The sequence below is a fragment of the Chelonia mydas genome, chromosome 15, assembly GCF_015237465.2.
Source record: "Chelonia mydas isolate rCheMyd1 chromosome 15, rCheMyd1.pri.v2, whole genome shotgun sequence".
In the NCBI taxonomy this organism is placed as follows: Eukaryota; Metazoa; Chordata; order Testudines; family Cheloniidae; genus Chelonia; species Chelonia mydas.
Window position 1 is genome coordinate 14,403,633 of NC_057856.1, and position 15,710 is coordinate 14,419,342.

At 39.3% G+C, this 15,710-nt stretch overlaps 1 protein-coding gene across 4 annotated transcripts in view; it reads right to left on the bottom strand.

Annotated features, from left to right (window-relative positions):
- The window catches only part of DGCR2 (DiGeorge syndrome critical region gene 2), a 67,251-nt gene that overhangs the window by 19,017 nt on the left and 32,524 nt on the right, over nt 1-15,710 (bottom strand). For 2 of the 4 annotated variants that reach the window (XM_037878496.2, XM_037878494.2), the window contains 3 exons: nt 10,512-10,637; nt 6,781-6,991; nt 5,829-5,905 (listed from right to left, as the gene is read on the bottom strand). In XM_037878496.2, coding sequence (XP_037734424.1) covers nt 5,829-5,905; nt 6,781-6,991; nt 10,512-10,637 — 414 coding nt within the window. Of the gene's footprint in view, nt 1-5,828; nt 5,906-6,780; nt 7,001-10,511; nt 10,638-15,710 lie in introns of all 4 variants that reach the window. The other 2 variants (XM_037878495.2, XM_037878493.2) reach the window with 1 other exon arrangement.

Genomic DNA, 15,710 nt, shown 5'->3' on the forward strand with positions numbered 1-15,710 from the left:
GGAAAGGCTGCCGTAGCTACATGTTTAAGGTGCCAAATGTCATTTTATATACTCTTGTAATCTTATTCTGAAGATGGACAGATCCTGATCCCACTGCAGCTGCTTTGCTCCAGCCCACCCTGCAATGCTGGTTTGGTTATCTGAGGATTCCATTATCATGGAAGAATCCCAAGTGAGAGATCTGACAGCTCTTAAGCTGCCCAGAGTGTAGCTAGGGAAATGGCACTATTGTGGTTTCTTGGCCATGTTTGGGCTCATCCCTCAGTGCTGTAATGGCCCTCTAGAGTCATTGACCAGCATCTTTATTTCTCCCACTCCCCACACCTGTAATGGGCTCCAAGCCAGGCCTGAGGATCTAACCCTATGTTTCTCATGCTAATGTTGTCACAAGGTAATCTCATTTTCCCACATTTATGTATTTCTTTGGACATGAGGGGCAGTTGTGGATAAGTGGATTGAGCACTTGGAGTCAGCATTCCTGAACTATTTCTCAACGCCACTGACTGCAAGAGACATCATGCACATAATTCAAGGTCTTTGTGCCTCACCTACCCTACCTGTAAAATGGGGATGACGCTTACCCATCTATACTAATCCCTTTCAAAAACTATGAAAAAATTGCTGTGAGTGCAAACAGTTTAAATATTATACTAATTAGGGTTGTCAATTAATCGCAGTTAACTCACACGATTAACTCCAAATAATTAATCATGATTAACTGCAGTTTTAATCATACTATTAAACAATAGAATACCAACTGAAATTTATTAAATATTTCGGATGTTTTTCCCCCCATTTTCATATATATTGTATTCTGTGTTGTTACTGAAATCGAAGTGTATATTATTTTTGATTACAAATACTTGCACTGTAAAAATGATAGAAATAGTATTTTTCAATTCACCTGATTGATACAAGTACTATAGTGTAATCTGTCGTAAAAGTGCAACTTTAAAATGTAGATGTGTGTTACATAACTGCACTCAAAAACAAAACAATGTAAAACTTCAGAGCCTACAAGTCCACTCAGTCCTACTTCTTGTTCAGCCAATCACTAGACAAACAAGTTTGTTTACATTTACAGAAGATAATGCTGCCCACTTATTTACAATGTCGTCAGAAAGTGAGAACAGGCATTTGCATGGCATTTTTGTAGCCAGTATTGCAAGGTATTTACGTGCCAGATATGCTAAACATTCGTATGCCCCTTCACGCTTCGGCTACCATTCCAGAGGACATGCTTCCATGCTGATGACTCTTGTTAAAAAAATGCGTTAATTTAATTTGGACTGAACTCCTTGGGGAGAGAACTGTATGTCCTCTGCTCTGTTTTACTCGCATTCTGCCACATATTTCATGTTATAGCAGTCTCGGATGATGACCCAACACATGTTGTTCATTTTAAGAACACTTTCACTGCAGATTTGACAAAACGCAAAGAAGGTACCAATGTGAAATTTCTAAAGATAGGTCACTACAGCACTTGACCTAAGGTTTAAGAATCTGAAGTGCCTTCCAAAAATCTGAGAGGGAAGAGGTGTGCAGCATGCTTTCAGAAATCTGAAAAGAGCAACACTGATGCGGAAACTACAGAACCTGAACCACCAAGAAAAAGAAAACCAACCTTCTGCTGGTGGCATCCAACTCATAATGAAAATGAACATGTATCAGCCCACACTTCTTTGGATTTTTATCAAGCAGAACCCGTCATCAGCACGGACGCATATCCCCTGGACTGGTGGTTGAAGCATGAAGGGACACACGAATTTTTAGCACATCTGGCGACGCCGGCTACAATAGTGCCATGCGAACGCACGTTCTCACTTTCAGGTGACAATGCTGCCTGCTTCTTGTTTACAATATCTCCTGCAAACGTAAAAACTTGTTTGTCCAAGCAATTGGCTGAACAAGACGACAGACTGAGGGGACTTGCAGGTGCTAAAATTTTACTTTGTTTTATTTTTGAATGCAGTTTGGTTTTTTTTTTTTGTTTGTTTTTTATACAATTCTACATTTGTGAAGTTCAACTTTCATGATAAAGGGATTGTGCTACACTACTTGTATTAGGGGAATTGAAAAATACTATTTTTTTTTTTTACAGTGCAAATACTTGTAATCAAAATAAATATAAAGTGAGCACTGTAAACTTTGTATTCTGTGTTGTAACTGAAATAAATATGCACCGGACCCTCGCTAGAACGTGGGATTTGGGATCCAGGCGCGGTACCGCGTTATAGCGGGGACCGCGTTAAAATGAATTGCAATTAAAGTAATTAAATTTGGGATCCATGGCCGCGACCGCATTATATGTGAATTCACGCTATATAGATGCGCATTCTAGCGAGGGTCCGATGTATTTGAAAAATGTAGAAAATGTCCAAAAATATTTAAATAAATGGTATTCCATTATTAACATTGCAATTAATCACGATTAATTTTTTTTAATCGCTTGACAGCCCTAATACTAATACAAATCACCTTTGTCTGTTTATCCCTGGAGAGATTCAGTATAACAAATATAGAACACACTGATTAAATATGATTCATGACAATTCAAACATGAATGTTCCATATTGCACTTCTCTAATTTATAAATTCTAACGACAAGCGAAAGTGATACAGATAATGTAGCTGGAGATTAGAGGCACCAAGTGTGTGTTTTGTAATAGAGTCACCAATTTCAAACTTAGGTGCCTAAAGTTAAGGCGTCTAAATTAATATTTAGACAACCAAGCGTAAGTGGCCTGATATTCAAAGTTGAGGGGCACTTGGACCCTTCCATTGACTTCCAGGGTCAGCAGCTGTGAAAAAAAATTAGATCAGTGCATTTGGATTTAGGAGCCCAACATTAGGTACCCAGGCTTGAAAATGTTGGTCTTAATGCCCTGACTCCCATATATCATATGGTTAAATGATAAAATGATCCTCTGATACAACAGCCTGCTGAAGTAGCGTTTGACCTGATGGGAAAGATTTCTTTTATGAAACTCCTAAGAAGGGAGTCCGTCCACCACACTATACAGAATTGTCATGGAGCAAAATTTTCAAAAAATAGCTAAAGGAGGACTTTTGAAAATGGGACTTAGTCTACTTTTAACAGACTCTCTTAAAGCAAGGTTCTATGGCATCAAGAAAACATGAACTGATGCCACCACATGACAAATGAAAAGTCAGAATTGTAACATTAACTATTAAATGGTACACATTATGAAAAAATAAAGTTATAACTGCTCTAAATAGTTTCACCAGCAGATGGTAGTGCAGTCAGCTTCCCAGTAAAGAGCAATGACATTTCCCTTCAAGAGAAAGAGAGATCTGTATTTTTCCTGGGTGTTATAGGTTAACTGATCATTTATGATACTTTTTGTCCATCGAGAGCCATGAATTTAATATAAAGAGTTTGCAATTTCCCGCCCCCCCGAAGAAATACTGCAGTGCTGCTCTATTCTTCTAAAGCAACTGTGAAAGTGGCACCTCCTGGCTCAACAGAAGTGCTCTATGAATAGTTCAGATTTGCTCACTTCTGTGGCAAAAATAAGTTTAAGTACTTTGATTCCTGATGTCACTGTAAAGCCAAAGTTACTATGGAACAGTTGAGCTGAATGTTACTTGGGCAGGCTATTCGCCTGGTTTTAAGCTGAACTGTCCTGATTTTGTATGGTTTGTCCCCTGCCCAGTTCTATCATAAAACTAACTGGGTGTGGTTTTATAGGGTATCAAGCACAGAGGATGCCATTTTGCAGAACACACCACCTTACTTTCAAAGGTGTGACGTCGAATGCATGGTCACACCAGAGGAAGTGAGGTGGCAAATTCTGTAAAAAGGCGTCCTCAGTGTAGCATGCCCTTGCATGCACTGTGCAAGGTCATGCTGGCAGGGGGAGGGATAACTGAGGGGACGTTCTGTATACTGGGGATGCGTCAGTGGCTACCCCATTGCTACTACTTTTTGCACATCAACTTAACTGATGACCAAGTGCTGTTTGGTCAAATTCTGCTCTAAGTTACATTTATGTACAATCGATTCACACACAATGGAGTTACTCAGGTCTGAGGGCAGAATTTACCCTGCACATCCTCTATTGCCAAAAGTGATGCCTGAGAAGGAAATAAGACAGATTGACTTTTAGATGACTTTGCAGCACTGCACATCAGAAAGCTTGTTTTTCCCCCATGTCAAGGCACCAGTCCAGCAGAGCATTTAAGCACATGCTTAATTCTACACAAACGAGTAGACTCATTGACTTTAATGGAACTACTCATGCTGAAATGCTTTGCTGTACTGGGGCAGTGGACATATTTGATCTGAACATTACTGCAACAAACATCCAGGGTAGTTTAAAAAACAGAACCAAAAAGTCCTACATTCACTTTTCAGAGTACAGCTGTTTTTGAAAGTGAATCAGCTTGGCAGTCTTGCACTGGCAGAGCATTTCGTTCAGTTGGATAAACTAAGGGAGACAAACTATTTATAATCTAGACCAGTGCTACTCAAAGTGGTGGTCCGCGGACCGGTGCCGGTCCACGAGCCATCGGCTGCCAGTCTACATGCACATTGGAAAAAAAAAAAAAAAAAAGCTGGTCCCCCACACCAGATAGCTTGAGAAGCATAGATCTAGACAACACTGTACATCAGCATTTCAGAAAGTTTTCTTTTACATTTTAAAAAATGTTTTAAGGACATTTACAGCTATTAGAGCTGTAAATTGACCACCTTGCAGAATGAAACTTTCTGTTTGGGTGTAAGCTTCCTCCTACCCATGAGTCAATGTGCTTTATCTTTGTTCTGGAGAAGGTATAAATGAAATTAATCATACTTCAATCTCCATTTCAAACAAACAATTTGAAAATTAAACTAGAAGAAGAAGAAACAGGTGATAACTCTTCAAAAAACTCAGCGAAACTATTTCAACGAACTCTGTATCAGAGGAACCAAATGGTATCTGCCATATGGAAAATTCTGGCCTGTACAAACTAGACCCACTTCAAAATACCAATGTGAAACAATTTTGTCACTCACTCTGGTACAGACACCTATTTCAATACCTACCTATTTGTGATACCTGTTAGTTTCCCACACCTCCACAAAAATTAAGTTGTAGGTTACTTTTATGTAACATTCACTTTGGTGACACTGCAGATTTAAAACTCTGAGATTGCTCAAAGCTTAATTGTGGAATTTCCTGGGCTAATAAGCTATTCAGTTGTTTACTTCTTTTTGTTAACACTGAGCCTGCTGCAAACAGCTTCTGATTAACATCTGAGCAATAAAAGAGGTAGAGATACTTTCACAGGTGTCTGGAGAATTGAGTGGCTCTTCCAAAAATGTGGCCAGATTACAAAACGAGAGATAAGGCGATACCTACGCTTTTCAGTGTTCTTTACTCTTTTTACACTGAAACCACAAACTTATCTCATCACAGCTAAACCTACTTATTCTACAAAGTGGTTTCCCACAGACTATAATGTTTTTTATGGAGATTCTGTAAATAAGATTAACTGCCAGTACATGGAACTACAAAATTCAGCCAAATTTAGTGCCCATCTTTCTCAAAGAAAACCCCCACATAGGATAGAAATCTTCCATTCTATTATATTTTGCAGTCATTTTGTACCAGGGAATTTCTAAAGCCTAAACTAAAAAGGTAGTTACCACAGGCATTCCATCTGATGTTGTGAAGCAGTTCTCCCTTTGAATTACTGCAGCTTCTCTCCCCCTTGAAAGAAACTATCTTTATAGATTACATTCATGCTTGATGATAGCTGTTTTGAGCATATGTTTAACTAGCTTTATTTTTAAGCAAGCTGCATGGAAGTCAGAAACTTACCTTTATAAGCCACCTCCCAGTGACCTTCTAGAGAACGATTTCGGTTGGTTATGACATACTGATATCCAACCCAGAACCTAGATAGTTAAAAAAAATAGGCATTTTTAAACTATTCCAAAAAGCAAGAGGGGAACAATACTACCATAAAAAGGAGAACAAGTAATACAGAACCTTACTACTAAATTTCCTATTTTTCCACTTTTAAATTGACCTAAATTAAATTAAATTGACCTAAAATACGCATGTTCTTAAAATATCTGTCAAATGCATTTCCTGTCTGATGCTGAATTAGAACCAGAAGTAGCAATAGTAACAAAAGAATAATAGTACCGGTGACAGGACAGCACAGCAGAGACCTGATGAAAGACCATGGATAAAATAATGGTAATTCTATGTTTTGGTGAGTAGTTCTCTCTCAGATAGAACATCCTCCCCTCAAACTAAACTAGAGCAGAAGTTCAGAGACTTCTCTCAGAATGGCCCTTTCATTCCTATCTCACGATAGCAACGTTGTCAGTATTATTGGTCTTTTATTGCCAATAAACTGGAACATTCAGTTTAAATGTTTACAGAAAACTAGAACTCTCCCAGTACTCCACTGAAAAACCTCAGCATAATGCACACCGCACTAAAATATTTCATTCTTGCTACAGTTGTTGTTTTCTGTTCAGCGATGCAAAGACATTGAGACTGGAAAAAACATTATTTGACTGCAAGCCATCATATGAAGTTTGCAGTTTATTCATTAATGCTGGTTAAAACAGAAAACGGATGACAATTGGCAGTAGCTTAGCAGTCAAAGCCAACAGTTATTTAATTTAAATCCATTTTTCTCATTAAATTCTAAGCAAACTGAACTACCCAATTTGCACAAATGTTAGCAGTTACTTGTTAATTCATGTAGAAATAATTTTCATGCAATATGGAATGGTTATTTTTCCTTCTGACTCACCTACGTTGGTCCTTCCTTCCAAAGGCTTTCTCTTCTAGGTCCCACTCCTGTGCCAGGATGAACCTGAGCTCCTGATCTGTGGTGAAAGTGGCCAACGATCCATTTACCCTCTGACATGTCTGCACAGCATCCCAGTAGTTCTCCCCATTTAAATATACCCTATAACAACTGGCTGTGCCCTCATAGTGATGCCATCCTGTTGGGCACTTTCCTAGGAAACATGAAGAATAGAAGGGAAAACCATCCCCCAAAATTAGGATCTTAACTTGAGACAACACATACCTACTAGTTAAATAAGTTAGTATATATTATAAATATTTTCAGAACACTAAATACACACACACACACACACACACACACAAAAATCCATCCCACAACTATGAAATGACATGCATTAAAAGAGTATGGTGACGTTTCCGGATGAAAAAGTTCCTTGACAAAACTTGTCTTTCTGGGATTTCAAACATGGATTTACTTTTCACCACTTTTCACTTGCACTGTGGTAGCACTCAAAGGCCCTGATCAGGTTATAGGCTCTACCATGCAAGACACCAAACATAAAAGACAAGATCACACACTCTGTCACTGCCCTGAAGATCTTACAGTCTAATTTGAAACAAGCAGCAAGAAGTGTAAAAAAACAGTAGGAAGAAAAAAGTGGGGAGCAGGAGGAAGAGAATGATATGATCATGCAGTTACACAAGTTAGCAACATACACAGCTTGATGCTTCCAAAGGTTTTTCCTTCTTTTATTGCAACAATGTTAAGTAAATAGCATCCATGTTCCCCTATTGTCACTAAACACAGCCATTAGTAACCAATTACATTTCTTGTAGACTTCACAGCAGAAGTGAGTCTTTACCAAGGATATGAAGAAGGTCTTATGGATTAGTTCAGGGAGGGCAATTTACAAGTAAGGTGAAATGCAGAAGAAAGCATGGAAATGTTTGTGGAAGAAATGGACCAATGGGCATTAAAAGGCTGGCAGTACTGGAGTGGATGAGCATCCAGTGGAGAGACTTAGAGAGAGATAGCACAATCTGAGTTAACAGGAACAAAGATTATCTTAGCTGTTGCGTTTGGTACGGGCTGGAAGCAAGGCAACATTAATTCTGCAGCACTTGCCAGGACACAGTAACCTCACTCATTATTTAACTCTTGCTGGAGAATTTATCTGGTCTCTGTTCATAACCAATAGGACCTCAAAACTTTCTTTGGAATCACAGTGATCTCTATCATAAAGTAGTGAAATAATACAACTAATTACCATACCCAAGTTCTTTCTACATTTGCTAAAACTCAACAAAGTGGAATATTCATTTTTCACATGCTAGAGAATTATTAAGGCTTTTACAGCTTTAAAGTCCTTTTGTGATCTTCCAACCATGTTTTTAGAATTACTTAATATCCTAAACAAATAAAAACCTGATTAATCTGTAATAGTTCAAATGCTTTGAACGAAATAATAAATACAAGTTGCATGCAATATCATATGACTGACCCAAATATGAAAATGAAGTAACCAGGATTTGAGGAATCACATTTACGTGGAGTTCATTGAAACAGACATAGGTAGCATAGCATAACTGAATCCATGACCTGATAAATCAGGTTTAAATCTTCAAATCTCAGTACCCCTCTTCTGCCTGATTCAATTTTAATGAGTGCTTTCAGGGAAGAGAGGAAAAGTTTTATCCAGTGGGTTAACATAGTTACCACTTACTTCTTGAACTACAGCTCTTGAGCCTTTTTATAAAATAGGGTTTCTTTGATTATTTGTCTCTGAAATGTAACTGCAAATAAGTGCTACCACAGTGGTGTGAGTTGTGTAAGAACAGATAGAATGGTCTGCCAACACACTGGATTACATGGCATATTAAGTTATAGCCACCAGAACTACTTCCATACCAACTTGTTATAAAAGAATTAAAATAATTTCAAAAGATCAACAATTTACCAAAACTAGTTAAGTCCATCAGTCCATAACAAAATTTTATAAATATATTTAAAAAAACCTGTTTGCTTTTCTTTAATCTTAGTGAAATGTTAATTTTAATTTTGGCTTGTGTTAGCTGTCTGCCTCTGTGAAACAGCTTCTGTTTATAGCAATACTATAAAAAAATAAAGACCAATCAGAACAATGAAAGAATGGTTGAAAAATTTCACCACCACTTTCAACCCATCCCCTTAACCATTTATTGATGAGATTCCTCATTCTGCAGAAAATGCATTCTGTGTAAAGTCACCACCACACGCCTTACGGACTAGTTCTCCTGCTGGGATCTAGATCTTCAACTCTACTTAACTGCTAGCCAGAAATTGCATTAACCCCCCAGAAAGCAGCATTTAAGAAGTTTAACACTAGTCATTTCAGCATAGGATAGGAGAGTTCTCTACTCTAGTCAAAAGGGATTTTATTTTAAATAGCATATTAAACGGCAAAGCAATATTTTTCTGCATCTTGTTTCCAATAGAAGAAAGTCTTAAGCCTTACTTATTTGGATGTTCAGCTCCTATGTATCTGCTTTTAGTTCAGTCTCTGTCACAATAAGAATGCTAGGGATTAAAGACCTAGGCTAAAACAACCATGCAAAAAGTTTTATACAGTATTCCCATTTACCAAGACTGGGTCATTTTCTGACTGGCAAGTACCTCAGCCTAGTTATCATCAAGGTTAAGTAAAGAGCACCTGTGCCAAGGTTGGCATATATTCACGACAGCTGAGCAAGGACAGGTTAAAGTGATCAGCAAATTTAGGTAACTGACTTCTGAGGTTTTTTTTTTTTTTTTTTTTTTTTCTTTAGAGGGATAAGAGATGGCAAATTTCCAAACGCTTTATTTCTTAAGAACATTTTTCCTTGAAGGCTAACACTCATACTATCAGACAAACTGCTATTATAGTTCAGAGTTTTCTTAAGTTAATTATTTCCCTAGGAACTCACTGTTGAAAATTTAAAGAATCAAACTTGAATGACTTAGGTCTAATTTTTATCCTGCTATTTTTCTAGAGCAATACTCAAGTAAGTAAGGTTTTATTCCCCACTTATAAATGTGAGCACCTGAACTTACCTTTAATGAGCCATTTGGACTACTCAAGTTCTTTACTCAAAGCACATGCATAAGTATTTGTAACACCGGGGCATTGTTTTAAAAAGAATGCTTCTGTGCTGAAACTAGTCTCTCAAGGGAAATAAGACCAGATTTTCACACCTGCTGAAGGCCCATACTTCTGACGACAATGCACCCCAGAAAAATTAAAGCCCATAATCTAACACGCTTTTTTTTCCCCACAAACCCACTATTATGAAGTACTATTCTATATTAATATATTAGCAACAATAAAACACAAGGACAAAGATGTATTTTAGGGTTCCATTCTCAATCTACCATGTCACTAGAACTGCTTTAAAACAATTCATGATTACCATGTTATATATATCAGTGTTACAAATAAGCGTATCAAAAGGGGGGTATACAAATATTAAGATCTCTGGAATGTATGCTCTTCAGGGCACTTTAGTTCAAGAAAAGCATGCAATTTAATGACAACTTTAAGAAAAGTTAAGAGTCCTTGGACATTTTACTGTCTAATAGCTCTGGAACCACTACTTTAAATATTTTTTTAAAATCCTGCATACTGAAGTATTAAGTCTTTGCCTTGAGAGGAAATGGCCTAGGTTTGTGAACTAACTTCTAGGAATTTGAACCAGGTTCCCCAGTCTGCAACTTACTGCTAAACCGAACAGGCTGTGCCACATTGACAGTGTGAAAGCGGGTTGTCTCTCCCCCTCTTCCTCGATTGTGCCTGGAGTCCACATTTTCTTTCCCATGATAAGATCGTTGGTCCCCTGTCAAGCCTAAAGAGAAAAGAAACATACATGCAAGGCAATTTTTCATTTAGCCAAAGGCTAACTTTTTCATGAATGTCTCTCCAGGTTTGAACTCAAGACAGACAAAATAAAAAAAAAGTGACAATAGTAATTATGTACTTCAGTTGTACTGTAGTTACCTGTAAGAAGACACACAGAAACTATACAGAAAATGCCAATATGAAACACCAATGAAAAGAGCCAAACTGTTACATGAGTCTTGCTGATTCAGCTAAATATTTGTGGCAGGATTTCAACAAATGCAGTTCTGCACAGACCTTGACATGCTGAGTTTTTTATCTATTCTTCTTTGCATAGAACAGTCCACGCTCCAGCTGCTCAGTTTGTCAGTTACATGAGCGTGGTTATTAGAGAGCTTCCTGTGTTGCATACATTTTCAAAAGCTTTTTCAAAACTACTAGACAAAATTAAGACGGCTGTTGAAGAAATCGCCAGACAACAGGCTAACACTTTTCCACTTACTCCCAAGGCAGATGAAGGTCTAATTTCTTGAGATAAATATCAGCTCATACATTCTGTAATGAAAATGTTTCATACTTTTACAAAGAAGCACACTGCTGTCTGCATGTCACTGGGGCTCAGCCCTTTAAGAATGGGCATATAGGGAGATGTAGTTCCCAGGAGGTGCCAGGTGACTATCAGGACTACATAAGGAGGGTATCGCTCAGTTAGGGAGTCCAGGAGGTAGAAGCAAGACCTGGAGAATGGCCATCAGTCAAGGGAGCTAGTGAGGCCTTTACCCAAGAGGGGCTGGAAGGGAAGTCTACAGGGAACAGGAGGTGCCCACAGCTTAAAGTCTGTTCAGAAGATTTAACTGAATCAAAATAAGCCATTCTTACCGCAAAACTAGAGTGTATATATACATAGCCTTTTGAACTGGTTTAACCATATCAGCTTAAAAGTCAATTCAAGTTACACCAGTGAAACGTTCTCCTTTAGACAAGCCAATAGAAGGGTGAAGCAAGAGGCCTGAGGCAGTATACACAATACCACTGGTATGGACTGAAGGCCCAGTGTTGGAACCAATCAGTGAGAGGCTTCAGTTGGGGGCTTCCAGACAGAGTGAGGAGGTCCTCACTTTAACCCTGCATTCATCAGGGTAAGGACTCTGTTAACCCGGTATGGGCAAAAGGACCACTAAAGTAAACCTATGGAGAGTGAAAAAACCACTTTGCCCTTCCCAGGCTCAATATTGTTGAAGTGTGCCCTGCTTCAAACAGGATAAACAGACTGAGGGCTGGGGATAGGCCAGGAAGCTATCGAGGCTGGGACTGAACTGGCCCTGTATCAACACAGCAAGAGAACTGAGCCTGCGAAGACAGACACTTAATTGGGATATTTTGATTTTGGGGATCCCCAGAAGAGGAGGAGGGACTATAGCCTTTCGGTACATATCAGGTATGAATGAAGGCAGTAGCGCAAAAGCCTACAGGCCTCAAGTCTGTAAGACAATGGCCATGGTGAATTAACTGAGGCCAAAGGCCTAAAAGTCTCTGCATGAGGAACTAATCAGGAGTGACCCTATGTCACGAAATAGAATGGTGTAATAAGCAAGTAAGCCTAAACAAAATACCAGCCTATGCTACTTTGGGATATTTTAAGATGTTGAACTTCTGCTGATGTTCAACCACAAGAATGCCATAGTAATCAATTGACATTATATGCTAATTTAGTTGAGGTAAATTAGTAGGTAGAATATTAGGAAAGGATACTCCAACACTATTAGGGTGAGGAAGTTTAGATATAAATATGGAAATCTGAACACCCTCATGAATATGCATAACAGCCTGGCATCCTGTATAAAAGGGACTAACCTAGGCCCAAAACTGATGGGATCTTCCTGGCATGCCAGAGATAGGTGATCGAGTGGTCCTATCTCACCAGTTTTAGGTCCCCACAACAGGATGGTGAGAGTATGCATATAATACTAGTCATCTAAGTCTATTTTGCTGGTATGTAGTGTTTGGTGATAAAAAAATAGATCTTTATCACAGTTCTATATTGCAGAATATTTTTCTGCAAACAGATGTAAGTCTCTAGATAATACACATACACCAAAAACAAACACTTGCTATAATTTTTTGCAAGAAAGATGGTCTCAAGGTAGTAGTCTCAGGAAATCAGGGTTCAAAACCCACGACTGCCTGAATCACAGAGGGGCAATCACTTTCTCCTGTGTCTCAGTTCCCTATCTCTGAAAAAACGGGGATACTACTTCCTTTCTCCAACTCTTTAACTGTTTTGTCTATTTAGATAAACTCTTTGGGACAGGTACTGTCTCTTACCGTGTGCTTGCACAGTGAATAGCACAATGATGTCCTAATCCAAACCTGTTCATGATCAAGGTGACCTGGTGCTTGGCTAACTGGATTTTTCCTCACATGCTCAAGGTCTAATTGCTAAACGTACATGGGGTCAGGAAAGAGTCTCCTCACACCCCCAGGTCAGATTGGCAGTGACTTTATGGGATTTTCGCCTTTGTCTGCAGTATGGAATTAGGTTAATCTGGATGCATCTCATAATTTCCTGCCATTGCAGGGGCCTTGGTACACTTTGGTCCCTCCTGTTTTTCGCCTGTGACACACAGTCTAGTCTCCTGAGAGCTGTAATACCTTGGTCTAATTTAATTTGTTGGGTTTAGTGTGCAGGTGGTGTTTGTAACTTGTGATATAAAAGAGGTAAGACTAGGTCATCTAGTGGTTCCTTCTGGCCTTAAATTCTAAGAGGAACGAAGCAAACACCAGAAGTAAATCGTTCTATTAACTCATCATCATCAATTGATGAACAATAAATTGGAGACTTCCAGATATGGAGATACTACTGTCTGAACAGAATTTCCTGTCTCTGGCTGAAACAAAGTTGAGAGGGTACAAAGTCTTTTGAGTACCACCTCCCTGCAATGAGAAAGAGCTGCCAATCCCATGAATATGTACTAGTGACAATGGTGTCCCTGCTTTGACAACTTGTCTTTGTGCTGTACCAATACGCCACAGGAAGATTGTCTATACTTTTTGGTTATTGATTCCTTCATAAAAATGTTAATGATTTTTGAATGTGGAGAAAAAAAGTGAATGACATTGAGAACAATTATTAATATACCCAACCAGTGCCAAAATGTCAAACTACTGTACCACAATCTAGCCACTTGAGGGCTTCAGCAGGAAACAAGGCATTAACTGGTATTAAAGCCCATGAAAAGCCCTAGGAAAGGGCATACCATTGTTTCCGCTAAAGTATATCTGTGCCACTCACTAAGATTAGAATGGGAAGCAATATCAGCAGCGGCTTTAATAGACTGAGACAATCGAGATCTACAGTCCCTCCAACGACAGCTAATAAAGCCAACAAGCAGCGCTAGCATGTACTAACGCTGTGCCGGTCATTCTAAAAAAAAAAAAAAAGAGACAGGTTCAAACAAAAGGTTCATGAAGTGAGATTTCATTTCTACCGAGAAACTCATTGCTCCCCACAATGCTAACAGTTCATTTACAGATGGATAAAAGCCATGAAACGAAACTGGATCAGCCACAGGAAAACACAAGAATATGAACAAGGATTCACTCTAGCTGTATTCTAGACCAACATGCTAGTGCCTGCTTAAGTTAAGGCTGTCTAATGCTTCCCATTATGAGAGTCTGTTTTCAGCTGCTGACAACTTGACCAAACTTTAGCCGTTCAGGATGGACTTTACCAAGCCAGGTGTCTGTCTCAGGCTGAACTGGTTTTGGAAAGCCCGAATAAAAACACAGTTCAATTTTTCCCCGCAAAGAGATTAATGAAAAAAATGTAGTTTTGCCCATACTAAAAAATTCTCACTTTCGTTGAGCTGGGAAACTAAGTGCCTCCATGAAATTTGGCAGAAAGACCTTTGTCACAGATGTTGTGGCGATTTGGGAAATCTGCCTGTTCAACTTACGAAACTGTTGTATCAAAGAATGCCTCTTTCTGTTGTTAAGGAAAAAAGTTAGCATATGTGACTCCATTTTGGTTTGGGGCTTTGTGTGCATGACCAATTAGGTATAATTCGTAACACTGTGTGCATCCACCATTGTTGACCAGACAAAACTTTAAGCACGTTCCACCCCTTTCCCCCAAGACCATGCTATTAGAGCTCAATGACTAATTCAGTTGATGCACCTTGGGACAATGGGTTAGCTGGAGGTGGGAGAAGCCACTTTCTGAAGCTGCAGGAAGCTGTTGTTTGGAGAGTGGAAATTCCCAAACAAGACACAGACAGATGATAAAACACGGTTCATAGTTGTCAGGACAGGCTGCTTGAGAGACAGTGCCCTGAGAGCGTGCCTAGAAGCCCAAGACAATGATAGCGCCTCGACTCTGGAGGCTTAAAAACCACACAGGATCCCGCAGATGATCCCATCAAATCACTCAAAGATGTGCCTTCTGTTGTTCCTGTGAAAACAATCCAACTTATAAGCCTTTGAAAAATCATCGCAGTTTGAACATGCTTAGTCTCTACTTGTTAGAGTTTGGCAGCTAAATCGTTTAAAGATTATGCCTGTACCGAACATCCTCCAGCCCAGGATTGCATGCACTGAGCAGGACTTCCACTGCAATTACTGTTGTCAGCTGCAGCATGCTGGACATCCAAATAGAGCAAGGAGACTGTTTCCTGTGCTCTCAATGCTACCCCGGCCGGTGCCCTGGCAGTATAGAGGAGAGAATGCAACCCAACTAATGCAGAGGGGACAAGAGCCAGAATTGGAGGAGGTTCAAGGAGATGGGGTGGGAACACACGGAGATTGGATGAGGACATGCAGGGGGCCAGAATGAGGGACACAGGATTGTCACAAAACAGGCCGAAGAGTATACTGGCAGAAGGGTCTTTGCTCCCTAGACAACTCCCCTCCCACCAAAACAAATCCTGGAATGAAAACCAAGATTCCAGAGTAAACAATTCTGTCAGCAGATATCTGTGGAACCTCCTGTCAAAGCACGTCTCATCTCTTTCTAGTAGCTGATCCACATAGCAGTAAAAGATTAACAGAGAGGAGGACTCTCAGCTCAAGCGGCAGAGACCTG